General features: G+C 42.5%; 1 protein-coding gene across 3 annotated transcripts in view; it reads right to left on the bottom strand.

Annotated features, from left to right (window-relative positions):
• Positions 1-18950, bottom strand: part of ANKRD44 (ankyrin repeat domain 44) — a 254719-nt gene that overhangs the window by 44516 nt on the left and 191253 nt on the right. For 2 of the 3 annotated variants that reach the window (XM_077448708.1, XM_077448709.1), the window contains exons 23-25: positions 15186-15269; positions 6515-6660; positions 6316-6398 (exon numbers count right to left, since the gene is read on the bottom strand). In XM_077448708.1, coding sequence (XP_077304834.1) covers positions 6316-6398; positions 6515-6660; positions 15186-15269 — 313 coding nt within the window. The remainder of the gene's footprint in view (positions 1-6315; positions 6399-6514; positions 6661-15185; positions 15270-18950) is intronic. The other variant, XR_013261861.1, reaches the window with a different exon arrangement.

Below are 18950 nucleotides of genomic sequence, written 5' to 3'. Positions count from 1 at the left end.
TCAATGACCTGAGGAATCAGGAATTATGATGCTTCGGTTACACTAATTTTCCGTTTGCTTGTTCCAGGTCTATAATTTAAAGTTACCGAACCAAGACAGAGGTAAGCAACTAGTATTTTCAGAAGAAAGCTAGCAATGGCACCCTACATACTTTTCAAATTGCAAATGTTTAAAAAAACATCAGGATCCAGGCTATATGACCTCAAAGTAAAGGCAAATTTTTTTTTCTTTAGGATAGAAAGAAGAAGGATTGGAACACTTGTCAGGTTTTTAGTGTTGTCTGTGCCCCCATTAAAAAGATTCACCATTCATTCTTTTTTCTGTTATCATTAAAAGTGAAAGTAAAATGCCAAATTTTGGGTTGTCCTCAGAACAGGAATAGAGGGTAAATCTTCCAATGGGGAATCTCCAGTAGTTATGGTGACAACGTTTACAGTATTGCAGCTTATCAATGCTTAGATGTGATGTCTACATTACCTTTCTTTTTTTGGCCTTCTTTATTTTATTTTTAACTGGTGATCTGGCCAGATGCTGTAGTTTGTTGTTTTTTAAAAGAACAAGCTGTCCTGCAGATACATTTGTGCTTATAAGTTTACATACCCTGGCAGAATTTATGATTTCTTGGCCATTTTTCAGAGAATATGAATGGTAACACAAAAACTTTTCTTTCACTCATGGTTAGTATTTAGGTGAAGCCATTTATTATCAATTGACTGTGTTTATTGTTTTTAAATCATAATGGCAACAGAAACTACCCAAATGACCCTGTTTAAAAGTTTACATACCCTGGTGATTTTGACCTTATAACATGCACACAAGTTGACACAAAGGGGTTTGAATGGCTATTAAAGGTATCCATCCTCCTCTGTCATCTGTTTGCTTGTAATTAGTGTGTGTGTGTGTGTGTGTGTGTGTGTGTGTGTGTGTATAAAAGGTCAATGAGTTTCTGGACTCCTGACAGACCCTTGCATCTTTCATCCAGTGCTGCACTAATGTTTCTGGATTCTGAGTCATGGGGAAAACAAAAGAATTGTCAAAGGATCTGTGGGAAAAAGGAGTTGAACTGTATAATACAGGAAAGGGATATAAAAAGATATACAAGGAATTGAGAATGACAAGAAGCAGTGTTCAAACTCTGATTAAGTAGTGGAAAATGAGGGGTACTGTTGAAACCAAACCACAGTCAGGTAGACCAACTAAAATTTCAGCCACAACTGCCAGGAAAATTGTTCGGGATGCAAAGAAAAACACACAAATAACTTCAGGTGAAATACAGGACTCTCTGAAAACATGTGGTGTGGCTGTTTCAAGATGCACAATAAGGAGGCACTTGAAGAAAGATGGGCTGCATGGTCGAGTACCCAGAAGAAAGCCATTACTACTCAAATGCCACAAATTATCCTGCTTACAATATGCCAAACAGCACAGAGACAAGCTTCAAACCTTCTGGCACAAAGTCATTTGGAGTGATGAGACCAAAATTTAGCTTTTTGGCCACAACCATAAACGCTACATTTGGAGAGGAGTCAACAAGGCCTATGCTTAAAGGTACACCATTCCTACTATGAAACTTGGAGGTGGATCACTGATGTTTTGGGGATGTGTGAGCTACAAAGGCACAGGAAATTTGGTCAAAATTGTTGGCAAAATGAATGCAGTATGTTATCAAAAAATACTGGAGGAACATTTGCATTCATCAGCCAGGAAGCTGCGTACGGGACATACTTGGACATTCCAACAGGACAATGTTCCAAAACAAAAGGCCAAGTCGACTCGTCATTGGCTACAGCAGAATAAAGTGAAGGTTCTGGAGTGGCCATCTCAGAGTGGCTCAATATCATTGAGCCACTCTAGGGGGAGATCTCAAATGTGCAGTTCATGCAAGACAGCCCAAGAATTTACAGGAACTGGAGGATTTTTGCCAAGAGGAATGTGTAGCATTACCACCTGAGAAGATAAAGAGCCTCATCCATAAATATCACAAAAGACTTCACGTTGTCATTGACGTTAAAGAGGGCAATACACGGTATTAAGAACTGGGGTATGTAAACGTTTGATCAGGGTAATTTGGGTAGTTTCTGTTGTGATTATGATTTAAAAAGAGTAAACACAGTTGATTGATAATAAATGGCTTCAGCCAAACACTAACCATGAGTGAAAGAAATGTTTTTGTGTTATCGTTCATATTCTCTGAAAAATTACCAAGAAATCATAAATACTGCCAGGGTATGTAAACTTATAAGCACTGTATATCAGTTACAGGGTTGAGACAAAGCATTTACCAAAGACAGAGGTGCTTATCAATGATGAGATTTTATTTTGTATATAAAACCTTTATCCAAAAAGGAAAAAATAAACGTTTGTTGTAACTGCTTATATAGTATTAGCTGGAACTTGGCTTCAATTTTCTAGTATATCTAAATCTGCTAGTGCATATGTGTGAAACACAAGGCCACTGCTTTTGGCTCTCACCCTCCGCTCCTCGCTCAACACTGTCACTATAACCCTGCACTCTGTAGACAGCATACCCCTGAACTCTTCCACTCTATATGTAGCGTACCCCTGGACTCTGTACTATGTACGTAGCTCACCCCTAAAACTGAACTCAGTACATAGCACACCCCTGAACCATGCACTCGGTATACAGAGCACCGCTGAACTATGCGCACCACTGTCAGTTGTAACCAGCAGTCTGTACACAACGCATCCCTGAACACTGCACTCTGTGCATAGGGTACCCAAAAGCTGCACTCTGTACATAGCGCACACCTAAACTCTGCACTCCTGATATTTATTGCTCTTATAAGATCCTCCCATTGTTATAGCAATTGATTGGTAATCTGCAATATATTACATTTTTGGTTTTGGGTTTAATAATGCTTTAATACCAATTTAAAGGCTAAGTTCACCTTTTAGGAAAAAATTATAATTGCACATATTTTTGCAGAAACAAATGTGAATACCCCTGGATCAACTACTTGACTGCAACCACCTAATACACCAGCAACAGCACAGACAACTTCCTGGGAAGCATGTGTGGAAAGAAGATCAAGGTTTGTGGGATACAGCGCCTGTCACCACAGGCAGCCCTGAGTGATCGGGGTACCCGGTGTCTGCATGTGCTTCCCTTATGCCTTGTATCCTCCTGTACTGACAAGCAGATAAGACTGTTTTGTGCAGATGGGAAATTAGTTGTTCCTAATATGTTATGGTTGACCAGGTGGATAAAACTAGATTTTTGGTTGCAATTTACAAATTTAAGACACACAGATAGAAGGCATTCTTGTTGTATCCCACCTTAAGAAAAGGTGATGTTAGATGATGCTATGTGTAATGGTATTCATATAATCTGTTCATTTTTTTGAAATCTCTTAAACGATATCTGAAAAGAAAAAATGGGCCTTTTTTATCCCCGCAGGAGCCTGCAAAGCATTGAACTTGTGATCAGTAGATCATGGGTGCAATGTCAGGCTCCTGCAGACAAGCCCTACAGATTTTAGGATGTACCTCCCTACTGGCTGCAAGTTTGAAAGTTGCAGGGCTTGTGAATGAACTACAAGCATGCTCACAGTTCACTGAGAACCACAAGCTATCTGCTGTCATAGCAAACAGGACAGTTCTCACATTCACAAATTCTTGCAAATGAATGATGCATCTCTGCGGGCGGAGCCTCACGCAGCTGCACTGTTATTAAAATGTGACAGGAGGGAGAGGATCCCTTGCCTACTGTCAAAAGAGGGAGATCGGGGGGACATGTACTGGAGTTACACCCTATATTTGGATGTAACATGCTATCTAGAAGGTGAACTTAACTTTAAGGTCTGTGCATGCTAGAAGACAGGATATAAACCAACTACAGAAAAAAGGGCATAAGGACAAACCATGTAGATAATGCAGTGAAAAAATATTTGGAGCTTGTTTGGGCTTTAAATTTAAAATTTAAATTTACCTTGAATATTTGAAAAACCTTTTAAGAATAACAAAAATTACAAATTGTAATTGATCCCATTAACCTAAACAAACAGACCTCAAACCAATGTATGGCATTTTGCCTACTTTGTCCTAACCAAGGCCTCTAGAATCCTTCTCAGTCTTGTATCCATAATGTTGCACATGTGTAGTGTTGCCTTATATAATGAAAAAAACAACACGTTTTGTACACTAGGAGATCTGAGCACTTGCACCATGCACTTTATTATAACCCATGAAGTTCCACAGTGTGCGTGCAACTCTGTATCTCTGAGACTGAGAAGGATCCTACAAGGTCTTGGTTAAGTTGAAGTGTAGCAAATACTATCTGCCCAACACAAAGCAATCTCCTGCGCTCGGGTGCCTGGTCAGCTAAGTAAGTGGCGCAGCCAACCCCTTTGGCAAAGTTAGTGTAATGTGGCAGGTCTTGCTGCCCTCCTCAGAATAATGGGTATCCTTTATAACTGAAACATACAAAAAGAACAGGGAGGCGCACCGACCTTGTGCATTACCAAAGATGAAATTTATTCATAAAATAACAAGAGATATACTCACAAACAAGCTTTAAAACAAGGCTTATCAGTACTCCAAAAATAGCGAGCAGTATCTCTGAACGCCTACAGCCTGAACCAGATATTTGGAGGACCCAGATGGTAAGCCTGTTCTTTTTATAAATGCTATCTGCTTTCAGGGCTACTCACCTGCACTATGTACCCCATACTCATTCACATGTGGGATCCGGGGGGGATCTGGGGGCTCCCTTGTTAAAGGTGGCTTCCAGATTCTGATAAGTCCCTCCACCTGCAGACCCCCACAACCACTGGGGAAGAGGCCCTTGTCCCCATCAACATAGGGGCAAGGTGCTTTGGGAGAGGAGCCCCCCTGCCCCGTGTGAGGGCATGTGGCCTGGTTGGTTTGGGGGGGTGCTCACTCATTCCCCCCTTTCCTGGCTTTCAAGGATGCATGCTCAGATAAGGGTATGGTATGTATTTTGGAGGACCAGACGCCGTTTATTTTTTGGCATGGGATTCCCCTTAAAATTCATACCAGACCCAAAGGGACTGCTATGGATTGGGAAAAGGGGGTGACCACAAGGCCATTTTTTCTATTTTTTTTATTGCCAGCAATTGTTTTTTATTACATTCAGCTATAGCTGATGACTCATCCATTGTTAGGGGCGCTTCTCAGCCCGCTCCTCAACAACCAGCTATTCACTTGTTTGTTAAGGATGCCGACAGCCCCGCTCCTTAATACTGAAGCTCCTAAATGTAGCTTACACTCTAGGCTGAACAGCTGCTAAATGCTGTCAGAAAACACTAAAACTAGAGCTTGCAAAAGTTTTTTGTCCAGTGTTTCTAAAGCAGTTTTTAGCTTTCTAGTGTGCATGAAGCCTGATAGTCATGGTGTGAACTGTGGCAAAATGAGGAGAACAAGGATGGTACTTCCTTCAGCACCACAGGTGCCCAATAAGAGCTGCCACACAGTGTACCCATATCATGGAACCTGCATTGCAACAACTAGAAGTCAGGCCAATAAAAGGAAAATATTAATTAGGTAGACTTAAGCTAGCTTATTAGATCAGTTTATTTCTTTTTACTTTTCCTCATTTTTCTGAGCTTTGTGTGCTACCTTTTCTCTTTTTTACAATGTATGTATTTTTCTCAGATTTTTTTTATTTTGCTGTAAATATTATCATACTGTATGTGGCAACAACAGATTGCTCAGTGGCTATAAGGAAACAATTATGGATACACTGGTTTGTAAAGAACCTGTAATGACAGCAGTCTCCAGTTTTTGACTGTTTCGTGCAATATTTTTCCAGTCTGCAATTTTCTCTTGTAGAATTACATATATTGCATTTTATATCCTTTGTTGTTCTCAGGAGCTGTATTTAAAGCTCTTTTTTTCTGTCAGGCTGATTTGCTGATTTAAAAGACAACTCTGCTTGGAAATGTAGTTATATAACTTTGCTAATAATGTCTAAAAATACACATTCATTAATAATTTTCCCTATTTTTGGGAAAGTGTGTTGATTAACTATTTCATGTGCCTTTTTTTCTAACTCTACATTGATGATACAAAACATTGCACAAATCTAAAGCTGTAAGAGCTACCTTTAATCAAGGAACTCTGGCAGTTCCCCTGCCACCTTAAGATAATAAATGGTAGTAAAAAATGTTTTTATTTAGTAATTGAGTGAATGTCAATTACATCGTCAGGTTTGAGCGATATAGGAAGACCTGATGTTTTTCGAATATGATGTTAGTGTCAACACATTATCCTGATTTATGTTTCTAAAGTCATCCAAAGTCAACTGCTCCTGAGAAATCTATACTTTTTACTTACTGCCATGCATGCCAAGTGAAGTGCTGTATTTGAAAAAATATCCTTTGCAGTCAAGTCCACACTGGTTCTTTTGATCAGAATTTCTAAAGCATATCAAAGAAAATCTGAATGTAAGACTAGGCATGCAATTTTCAGTTTAACAGCAGTTAATTGGAAAAATATAAAGGATTACATTTAATGTCATATTTTTGACACCAACCTGTAGCACTTAAATGGCCCTTTTCAACAGCGGTCATTAGCGGTGTCTTTCCGGTTACATCTACAGCATTTACATTGACATCATAGCTTAAAAGGAGTTGAATGCATTCTGTGTGGTTTCTGAAGGCTGCAGCATGAAGAGGAGTCCTATGAGAAGATAAAACAGTTACAACCTTTTTATAATGTCACCCACATGAAATCAGCTTCAATAGCTCAGTCTAATTTAAAAAGAACCAGATCTATGTTTAGATCCAACACCAATCATCTGATGGGGCTGACAAAATACTTCTCCAGATCTGAGTACTCAGGACCACCTGACATTTTTATGGTACAATACAATCAGGGCCGTCTTTAATATTGATTGGGCCCTGGGCAAAAATTTGCTTAGGGTCCCCCTCCCCCCATGCAATTTCGCTCTCCACCTTCTCTGAGACATACAATAAATAGCAGCTAGACTTAAAATCAGTTTACTGTATCAGATCAGGCAGCGATTGCGATTGGTTGCCAGAGGTTACAGCATATCATTACTGCTTACTGACCGGTTGCTAGAGGTTACAGCACTCCTTAAGGCTCACTGATTAGTTGCTAGAGGTTACAGCACATGATTTCGGCTTGTTGATTGGCTGCTAGAGATTTCTGTACAGTAATACTGCTCACTGGTTGTTGTAGGTTACAGCACATCATCTCCTCACTGCAGGGGGCATGATATACATATGAATGCTGCCTTATTTACATATCAATGCTGTTGGCCTCAGATATTTACATATGCATGTCACTGCTATTTACATATGAATGCTGGTTATTTACATGTAAACAGAGGGTCTGCAGGTGAGTCGTCTGTACACAACAACAGGACTAAAACCTCAAGGGACAAGGGAATGTAAACTGGGATAGTTGGCAAATATGAGGCAGCTGCTTTGGGTCCCACAACAATGACAGGGCCCAGGGCAGCTGCCCCTTTTGCCCTGCCTTAAAGATGGCCCTGAATACAATGCTTTACCTTAAAAACACACTGCTTTCAGAGAATTTCCATATAGATATTCTTCACAGGGACAAAGCTTGAAATTCTCTTGCAAACTTAGTGATACATTTAAAGCTTATGTAACATTTTTGATAGGGTGGAAGGGGTTACACTATAATTGTCTTGTAAGCAATTTGCTTATGTGATCAGAATTGGCTGTAGCTAGTAACACATAAATTTGTACTCGCAATATTGGTATGTTAGAATTCACACCCAACTGTATTCTTCTAGTTCCACTGTCACTAATTATAGTGGAAATACTCTACAATACTAAAACTGCTGGTGTCTGTAGTCAAAACTTGAGGCAGGGCAGCTCCTTTGTTGCAATTATTCAATGAAACTGTCAAACTATGCCTTGTTAAGTATATGCATAGCAAGTCCTCCCAGGAATCAATCAGAGGGTGCTGAATTCAGTATATTAATATTGGGATGTAAGCACAGCTCTTAACAAGGACACCATGCAGCATGTCCCTGTAAAGGGAAAGCCTGTGTAGCTCTTAAAGAAGAAAACCAAAGATTTCGAAGGTTGCAGCTCCTGAAGCATATTTTTGCTCCATAAGAAGTAAGGTAGAGTTGACATTGTGTCAATATGGTGTAAGGTAGAGTTGGTATATATACTGATCATTTAGGTTGCGCTGTCTGTGAATTAAAGTCTAAATCCAGGTTGTTTTATTTTTATTTTTTAATAAGCCCTCAGCCTGTGTCAAAAAATAAATAAAAATCAGCTTGGGCTGGACGACATACTAAACACCCAGTTTTACTCAACCTGGAAGATTGAGACCATACTGTGAGTGCAGAATGTCACAACGGGTCTGTGCATTTACTGTATAATAGCACACAGACTGCCAACACTAAGCCTATGAACAAATTACTTACAGAAAATCATTGCGTTCACCTTCTGAGGATACTGCAGGGTCTATTGCCCTCTACTGTCTGGAATGCCTGTAAATATATTATGTATGCACTTCTTGCCCCTGGGTTGTTGGCTTTGAAACCCTGAAGGGAGGAAGTGGGGAAAGAGAGAAAGACTCTGCCACATGCACTGTCCATGCTACTAAATCCTGGAACCAGAAGACACTATTATGCAAGTGTTCCTATAATCTAATTGTGTAACGGCAGCTGCTGAGTGAGTGTATATTTAAATCTATCCCTTTTCTGTCCTTGTTATTTCTTGTGGAGAGTGCAAGATGGCTAGATCTGTGCTACTGTATGTATGTAGTGGTCACCTTGTTGTATATTAGTAAGTGAACCTGTTTATTACAATAAAGTTTAAATAAGTAGTGGTCGCGATATTTAACCGCTTCGCGCCCGCCCTATAGCCGAAAGACGGCTACAGAGCGGACGCTAACTGCCGGAAAGCCATCCCTGGACGGCCTCCTGTTTACTTCCGCAATGCGCACTCCCGCAATGCGCACTCCCGCAAGCGCGCATCGGGGAAGTTCTGTGCTGGCCGTGTCCCTCGGACACAGCCAGTTACAGATCGCTGTAAACGGGCAATCACAGCGGCCGTTTACAGCGCGATCGGCCTATCCAATGAGAGATGATCTCATATGTAAACATATGAGATCATCTCTCAGCGCCGCTCTCCCTCCTCACACAGACAGCGTGTGAGAAGGGACAGTGTCATTATCCTGGTGCTCCAGGGCCTTCAAACATGTAATAGGTAGTCAACAAGTTAGATTTGTAATTTATGCTTCTAGAACACATGATGGCGCTCCCTGCATGTTGGGCCTCTCTATGTGGTCAGGCTGTGAAAAAGTCCCACACATGTGGTATTGTAATACTCAGGAGGAGTAGCAGATTTTTTTGGGGGGTGTCATTTGTGGTATACACATGCCATGTGAGAGAAATAACCTATTACAATGACAATTTTGTGGAAAAAAATAAAAAAATAAAAAATCTTAATTTTGCAAAGAATTGTGGGAAAACAAATGACAACATCAAAAAGCTCACTATGCCTCTTACTAAATACCTTGGAATGTCTACTTTCCAAAAAGGGGTAATTTGGGGGGTATTTGTACTTTCCTGACTTGTTCGGGTCGCAAGAAGCGAGATAGGCCACCAGTACATCAGATGTGATCAATTTTGTATAATTCCCACCACAGCTTGTAGACTCTCTAACTTTCACAAAGACCAAATAATATCCACAAATTTTGGGTTATTTTTACCAAAGATATGTAGCAGTATAAATTGTGGGCAAAATGTATGAAGAAAAATTAATAATTTTCATAATTTTGTCACAAAAACAAAGAAATATGCGTTTTTTTTTTCATTTATAGCGCACAAAATAAAAACCCCAGAGGTGATCAAATACCACCAAAAGAAAGCTCTACTTGTGGGAAAAAAAGGACAAAAAATTCATTTGGGTACAGTGCTGCATGACTGAGTAATTGTCATTCAAATTGTGAGAGCGCTGAAAGCTGAAAATTGGTCTGGGCAGGAAGGGTCTTTAAGTGCCCAGTAAGCAAGTGGTTAAGGAACCAGCAGCTTCTGGCATCCTTAACAACCAGTAAACAACATGGTTGTTAAGGAGCAGACGGCCCCCAGGCTAGGCTGCATGCCTGGATAATGGCCTGGTATAGATAGGGGGGGGACCACATGCTGTTTTTTGCTTAATTTTTCATTTCCAGCATTTTTATTTTTTACATTCAGCTGTCAACGGAGAGCCCCCTCTAACAGCTAATCCTCTGTTAAGGATCTAGCAGCCACCTGCTCTATAACAACCATGACAGTTGCTGGTTAAGGGCCGGTTCACACTGGGGGCGATGCGAGGCGACACCACTTGCCTCGCCGCGATCTGACAAGTCGCCCCCGTTCTGTACAATGGAATCGTTCTGAGAGGAGCGACTCGAGTCGCTCCGACTCAGAAAAAAGGTTCCTGTACTACTTTTGGGCGACCTCGGGGCGACTTGCATTGACTTCTATACAGAAGTCATTTGCAAGTCGCCGCTGAGGTCGCGGCAGGTCGCGGCGAGGCAAGTCGGTGTCGCCTCGCATCGCCCCCTGTGTGAACCGGCCCTAAGGATGCCTGTGTTAAGGATGCTGGCTTTCACTACAAAAATACCACATGACTTCATAAAATAATTCATGCTGTATTTTAGTAGTGCTTTTTAGTGACTGCCCAAAAACATTTTTGAAAAACAATGTGTGGTATCTTACCGCATACTCCGATGCAGTAAGATATCGCTTTGTGAATGGAGCCCACTATCCTGTTTGGGGAGGGCCATTTCTTATAATGACAGAAAACAGGGCTACAATACAACCATTTTTTTCTTTTTCTTATGATATGTGCTTTGATGCAGACATATTTAATAATATATTTTCTATATTAACCAGTTGCCGACCGCCGCACGCCGATGTACGTCGGTACAATGGCACGGGCAGGCATAAGGACATACATGTACGTCCCTTGCCTCCCGCGGGTCGGGGGCCCGATCGGGCCCCCGCCCGGTGCCTGCGGCGGTCGGTATTCGTACGGGAGCGATCCCGGACGAGGGGACGGCCATTCATTCATGGCCACCCCCTCGCGATCGCTCCCGACGAATAGAAATCCCCGGTGACATCACTTCCTCTCCTGTAATGTAAACACAGGAGAGGAAGTGATGTATTCTCTCCTCCGTGTCGGTATTTTTCGTTCCGACACGGAGGAGAGCGGATCAGTAAGTTGCACCAACACTCTACACACACAGTAGAACATGCCAGGCACACTCACACCCCCCCCTTTACCCCCCGATCACCCCCCCAATTACCCCTGCCCCCCAGTCACAGTGACACCAATGTCATTTTTTTTTTTTTGCATTGGTGTCATTTGTGACTGTAATAACTGTTAGGGCAGTTAGAGTTAGCCCCCTTTAGTTCTAATGTACCCCCCTAACCCCCCCAATAAAGGTTTAACCCCGTGATCACCCCCCGTCGCCAGTGTCACTAAGGCTGGGTTCACATTGCAGCGGTTTATGAGAACGAATGTGATTCGCACCGCACTGCAGTGCAAATCACATCCGATCTCTGTGCGATTCGAGTTCAGCCATTCGCCGCACCCGCCACACCCGCCGCACCCGCCGCAAATTCGCACGGGACCCTTTTTTTGGCCCGCAGCAGAATCGGATCGCATGGGTGTTCACACCATGCGATCCGAGTTTGCAGATCGCACTGCGATATGCGAACTGATCTGGGGGTGTCAGTAACATTTCACTGACACTCCCAGCAGTTCGCATAGGGCAGTGTGAACTGCCGCCGGGAGGCATGCGATGCGGGAACCCGCCGCGGATTCGCGGCGTTTCCGCATCGCTCCAGTGTGAACCCAGCCTAATAAGCGATCATTTTTCTGATCGCCGTATTAGTGTCACAGGTGACGCTAGTTAGGCAGGTAGGTATTTAGGTTCGCCGCAGCTTTTTATAGCGCCAGGGACCCCCATATACTACCGCATAAAGCCCCCTGATTGCCCCCTAGTTAACCCTTTCACCAGTGATCACCATATAACTGTTACAGGTGACGCTGGTTGGTTAGTTATTTTTTTATAGTTTCAGGGCACCCGCCATTTATTACCTAATAAAGGTTTAACCCCCTGATCACCCGGCGGGTGTCATTTGTGACTAATAACTGTTAGGGCAGTTAGGGTTAGCCCCCTTTAGTTCTAAGGTACCCCCCTAACCCCCCCAATAAAGGTTTAACCCCGTGATCACCCCCCGTCGCCAGTGTCACTAAGGCTGGGTTCACATTGCAGCGGTTTATGAGAACGGATGTGATTCGCACCGCACTGCAGTGCAAATCACATCCGATCTCTGTGCGATTCGAGTTCAGCCATTCGCCGCACCCGCCGCAAATTCGCACGGGACCCTTTTTTTGGCCCGCAGCAGAATCGGATCGCATGGGTGTTCACACCATGCGATCCGAGTTTGCAGATCGCACTGCGATATGCGAACTGATCTGGGGGTGTCAGTAACATTTCACTGACACTCCCAGCAGTTCGCATAGGGCAGTGTGAACTGCCGCCGGGAGGCATGCGATGCGGGAACCCGCCGCGCATTCGTGGCGTTCCCGCATCGCTCCAGTGTGAACCCAGCCTAATAAGCGATCGTTTTTCTGATCGCTGTATTAGTGTCACAGGTGACGCTAGTTAGGCAGGTAGGTATTTAGGTTCGCTGCAGCTTTTTATAGCGCCAGGGACCCCCATATACTACCGCATAAAGCCCCCTAATTGCCCCCTAGTTAACCCTTTCACCAGTGATCACCATATAACTGTTACAGGTGACGCTGGTTGGTTAGTTATTTTTTTATAGTTTCAGGGCACCCGCCATTTATTACCTAGTCTCACTAGTGTACCCCTAAATTTAGGGGTGTCTACTTTCCAAAATGGGGTCATTTGGGGGGGGTTTGTGCCATCTTGGCATTTTATGGCCTTCAAAACTGTAACGCCCTTAGAAAGCCTGAAGGCGGTGCTTGGTTTTCGGGGCCCCGTACGCGGCTAGGCTCCCAAAAAGTCCCACATATGTGGTATCCCCATACTCAGGAGAAGCAGCAGAATTTATTTTGGGGTGTCATTTCACATATGCCCATGGCATGCGTGAGCAATATATCATTTAGTGACAACTTTGTGAAAAAAAAAAAAAAAAAAAAAAGTTTGTAATTTTCCCGCAACTTGTGGCAAAATATAAAATATTCCATGGACTCAACATGCCTCTCAGCAAATAGCTTGGGGTGTCTACTTTCTAAAATGGGGTCATTTGTGGGGGTTTTGTGCCATCTTGGCATTTTATGGCCTTCAAAACTGTAATAGGTAGTGAGAAGTGAACTCAAAAATTTACGCCCTTAGAAAGCCTGAAGGCGGTGCTTGGTTTTCGGGGCCCCGTACGCGGCTAGGCTCCCAAAAAGTCCCACATATGTGGTATCCTCGTACTCAGGAGAAGCAGCAGAATTTATTTTGGGGTGTCATTTCACATATGCCCATGGCATGCATGAGCAATATATCATTTAGTGACAACTTTGTTAAAAAAAAAAAAAAAAAAAAAAAAAGTTTGTAATTTTCCCGCAACTTGTGGCAAAATATAAAATATTCCATGAACTCAACATGCCTCTCAGCAAATAGCTTGGGGTGTCTACTTTCTAAAATGGGGTCATTTGTGGGGGTTTTGTGCCATCTTGGCATTTTATGGCCTTCAAAACTGTAATAGGTAGTGAGAAGTGAACTCAAAAATTTACGCCCTTAGAAAGCCTGAAGGCGGTGCTTGGTTTTCGGGGCCCCGTACGCGGCTAGGCTCCAAAAAAGTCCCACATATGTGGTATCCCCATACTCAGGAGAAGCAGCAGAATTTATTTTGGGGTGTCATTTCACATACGCCCATAGCATGTGTGAGCAATATATCATTTAGTGACAACTTTGTGTAAAAAAAAAAAAAAAATTTTTTTTTTTGTCATTATTCAATCGCTTGAGGCAAAAAAATAAAATATTCAATGGGCTCAACATGCCTCTTATCAATTTCCTTAGGGGGTCTACTTTCCAAAATGGGGTCATTTGGGGGGGTTTTGTACTGCCCTGCCATTTTAGCACCTCAAGAAATGAGATAGGCAGTCGTAAACTAAAAGCTGCGTAAATTCCAGAAAACGTACCTTAGTTTGTAGATGTGACAACTTTTGCGCAAACCAATAAATATACAATTATTGACTTTTTTTTTACCAAAGACATGTGGCTGAATACATTTTGGCCTAAATGTATGACTAAAATTTAGTTTATTGGATTTTTCTAATAACAAAAAGTAGAAAATATCATTTTTTTTCAAAATTTGCGGTCTTTTTACGTTTATATCGCAAAAAATAAAAATCGCAGAGGCAATCAAATACCATCAAAAGAAAGCTCTATTTGTGGGAAGAAAAGGACGCAAATTTTGTTTGGGTACAACATTGCATGACCGCGCAATTACCAGTTAAAGCAGCGCAGTGCCAAAGTGTAAAAAGACCTCTGGTCATTTACCAGCAAAATGGTCCGGTCTGAAAGTGGTTAAAGAAAGTCTTTGTTTTTTGCATTCATGATCAATTGCAAAATAACTGACAGACCAGCAATTCCAGAATATATATCATACATAAAACGGTGGGTGATTTAACGTGATACTTAAAGGTTCTTTATTATTATAAAAATAAAAAAGATGTTTATGCTTACCTGCTCCTATCTGCATCTTCTCCCTGCAAGTTCCCCCATAACAAGCCAGCTGCAGTGGGGGGGAGTTTGTGCGGACACGTACAGCGCAGTTCACCCACATCCCCCCCCCCCTCCTTACAAGATTTGAGCAACAGCAGCAGGAGCCATTGGCTCCTGCTGCTAACAGTGAAGCCTGTGAGAGCAAGAAGAGAGGAGAAAAGACTTGCAATAGGGTACAGCACTACATTGATCCAAGGAGCCAGGTAAGTGTAGGGATGAGGAAGAAAGGGTAGCAGGGAATGCATTAAGGTAAAAACACCTTTAGAACCACTAAGGAAATCTTCTGGAGAAAAACAGAATAACTGTTTTTGATGGAAAGATCATTTTGACACTGGAAAAATTAATACAAACCATTGTACCAGCATTTATTTTTAGACATGGCTTTATCATAAATGTAAATGACCACATACAAAACATCATTCAGCAAGTCTCATTCACTTTAGAGCATTTGGCCATACCTTCCCTTCTTGTCTTTACAGTTAACAATGCTTCCACCTATAGATCCAAGGAGCATTGCTGCACAGTTTTCATGATTATTTATCCTGAAATAAAGAAAATATGTCTAATATATTAATTGGCATAATTGATTAACTGTAATAACTAGCAAGGGTTCCTTTTAAAAATAATATCCAGTAAAAAAATCGGAACCTGATGGTTTTTCAGGTCTACACTATAAGAAATTTGAGCACAAAATACTGCCTCACTTAAAATCATAATATAGATAATAATCACATAATAACATAATTCATATTAATATACTTTGATTACTAAGGGCTCTTTCGCACGGACATTTCCATGTACAGAGCCCGTTCTGCTCAGCGGGGGATCGCTCCATCGATCCCCGCTGAGCAAGAAGATGACAGATCTGTCTCTGCACACTGTGCAGGGACGGACCTGTCAGAGCGTCGCTCTCCCCTACGGGGGAACGGATGACGACAGACCGTAGAATTTGTCATCATCCGATCCGATGAGGGATGCAAAAATAGGTTTTTCCTTCATCACACTTTTTTGGATTGGAGCAGGTTGGTTGTCAGCGGACATGTCACTGCTGACATCCATCCCTCTATAGACCTCTATGGAGTGTCCGTTCAGGTCTGCCTAAAAAACTGACAGGCGGACCTGAACGGATTGTCCTTGGGAAAGGGGCCTAAATGTTCATTTGGCTTTAAATTATACTAACAATGTTGTTTATGTTCAATCAGATGCATACATGTTGTAAAATGTTTGTATGTGAAAAACAAAAATGTATGTTTAATATGTTTCAAAAAAATTAATAAAAATATATTGTACTCTAAAATCATAATATAAAACCTCTTTCATAAAGGGAATTACACCTTTCTGGAGTTTCTCTTGGTCTTAAAGTGTTACTAAAGCCACATCAATAAAATCAGTGTGTATATGCAGTAAAGCATGCTTGTAATCAATGTGGAACCTAAGGGTTTAATCCTCTGCATTGTGCAAAAAAGCTGTTTGATTCTGTCTTCTCTGATCCTCCCTTTCTTGCATTGTCTCCAAAACATGTCTGGAGTCACTCTGCACATGCTCAGTTTGTTGTATTTTGCAAGAGAGGTTTATTTTTTTCTTGGAAGGGTGCATGTGATCAGCACAGGGCCAATCAGCACTGTCCAGACAGAGGGTCAGGGGTCCTGCATCCTAAAAGGATAGCCAGTGCAGTATGAAAACTCCTACTACAAGCTTTAACCAGACACTAATAGAAGTCCCAAGTCTAGCTATGTATTGCTGATGAGAAAAGGAATTTAGCTGTTTATATTTACTAAAATAATTGCATTTCCATGTTATGTGTATTGTGGGAGACCAGATATAGTAAATTCAGGGTCCTGGGTTTTGTATCACACAGCATCAAAGCCAAAGAAAAAAAAATGCAGTTCACCTCTGCAATACTTACATATATCCCTGTATTTTATCCTTTTGAAGACACAGCAAGTACATAAAAAAAATCTTAATCTGCCAGGAATGCAATCAGTCCTAAAGCCTTACTGTGTATTGACAACACACAGCATTTTTGTGGAGTGTTGACAGCCCCATCCAGTGCTTACTAAACTACTCAACCACTACAACCCTGAGATCTCTACAACATAAAGGCTGATTATCCGTAGTCCAAGATGAGACCTAGAAGGCTTTTTGAAATAACATAGGATGTGTGCAAGACAACTGTAACAAACAGATGTAGCAAAATGATCCCAATGGTATGTTTAACAGACCAAAAGGGAGCAAATAAGAAAAGTTAATTGTTAGGGGGGGTTTTTTTTAATCAGAAAGGTGTTTATTGAAGTTACAGGTATACAACAATTTCCAGTGCACATTTACATCCAAATAATTTTCAGTTGTCAATATACATACAGGCATTACATCAACACTTGACTCCCTCCCTCTGTTCCTAGGTCGCTCAAAGTTCCCCAACAGGTATATCATGTCCGGCCCAAGCATTTCTTGTCTACCCTTTGCTACAAATCTTACAGTAGTCTGGACAGTATTAACTCGTTTGGGCTCAGCCCAGGTGTATCCAGCCAATGTGACCACAGGCGCTCGAACCTTCCTGGGCACCCCCTGTGTTGATAAATATATTTTTCCATAATGAGGGTTCTGCCCATATGTGATATCCAGGTCGCCACTACAGGGGGCTCTGCCGATTTCCAGCCCAGCAAAATAAGTTTTCTAGCCTGGAACAGTGCCCTGGAGACTGCCACCCTGATTGGTTCCAAGGATACCACATCCTCCAGGACCCCTAGAATACAACATATGAGATCCAAAGGTATCTGCGTTTGAAACACCATGTTGATGTTGTCCACTACCTCCTTCCAATATCTGTGGAGCTTCGGGCAGCGCCACATGAGGTGGATGAGATCCCCCTCATGTTGCCTGCACCTATCGCACAAGGGGTCAACCGTCCCGCCCATCCTGCATAGCCTAACCGGTGTGTAATGCGCTCTCAATATAATATAAAGCTGTGAGACTCTTTGCGCCACATTCAAGGAACAGGAGGTGATGGCTTGCATGGCCTCCTCCCATTGCTCTCCCGTGAGTCGACCTACGTCCCTTTCCCAAAGTGGCAGTGCTTTGCACAGGTGATCATGCTAATGCCGCGCCAGCAACATCTGGTAGCATTGCGATATTATTCCCTTCGTGCCTTCCGCAGAGTGCAACGCATGGTACACCGGGGTGGGCGACTTTACCCATGCTCCCGAGTCCCCCTGCGCGGCCACCGCATGCCGTAGCTGCATATAGGGGAAAATCATAGTCTCCGTAAGGTTAAATTTGTTCTGCATGTCTGCAAAGGAGAGAAGCTTTCCCGTCTTTAAATATATGGGACAGCATTTTCACATCATGGGCACTCCATCTAGGGTCAGGCTGTATTTTAGCAATCTCTACATATGAGTGGTTACCCCATATAGGACTATATTCTGTGAATCCCTGCAACCCCTGAAGCTGTCTACTCTTGTTCCAAACCTTCTGTATCATGGACAACGTAGGGGTCAGTTTATTGGAGCTCTTAAACATCTGGGCCTCCAGTCCCATAGGGATGGTCTCTGCCCCCGACACATGAAGCAGCAGCCTGGCTGATGAGCCCGCCGGTTCATGCGACATGGAGCCCACCAAATGTTGCAGCTGGGCCGCAACATAGTACAGCCAAGGTTTGGGTACCGACAACCCTCCGCTGTCCTTAGAGCGCTGCAGCTGTTCTAACTCTAACTTGATCATAGGGGGCTTCGTGTTCCACAGCAACTTCCGAAATAGCGTATTCACCGCTCCGAGGATTTTTAAATGTATTACAACCGGTGAGTTGTGGAGAAAATAGAGCAGTTGGGGCATTAAAATCATTTTTATAAGATTGGCTTTCCCAGCCAGTGACATCCTAAGGGTATTCCATGTATTTATCCTATCCCGGAATCTCGACAGCAGTGGGCATATGTTCACTGAGCAGTAATCCCCTACTTTGGCCGTAATTTGTACCCCTAAGTACTTGAAACGAGTTACTACTGGCACGGGACAGGACTCCGGGACCATTACCTCTCCCTCAGTCAACATCAACATACCCGACTTAGACCAGTTAATGGTCAAACCTGAGAACCCTCCAAACTGTTCTATTATGGTCATTACCTGTGGCAAGGACTGGTTGGGGTCGGCCAGGAAAAGCAACATATCATCCACATATAGCATGATCTTCTCGTGAATGACCCCGTACTGAAATCCCTGTATTCCTA

Source organism: Lithobates pipiens, unplaced genomic scaffold (assembly GCF_037356315.1).
Source record: "Lithobates pipiens isolate NorthernLeopardFrog02 unplaced genomic scaffold, aLitPip1_a1.2 Scaffold_22, whole genome shotgun sequence".
Taxonomy (NCBI): domain Eukaryota; kingdom Metazoa; phylum Chordata; class Amphibia; order Anura; family Ranidae; genus Lithobates; species Lithobates pipiens.
The sequence above is the reverse complement of the archived record's forward strand: the minus strand, read 5'-3'. Positions and strand labels throughout refer to the sequence as shown.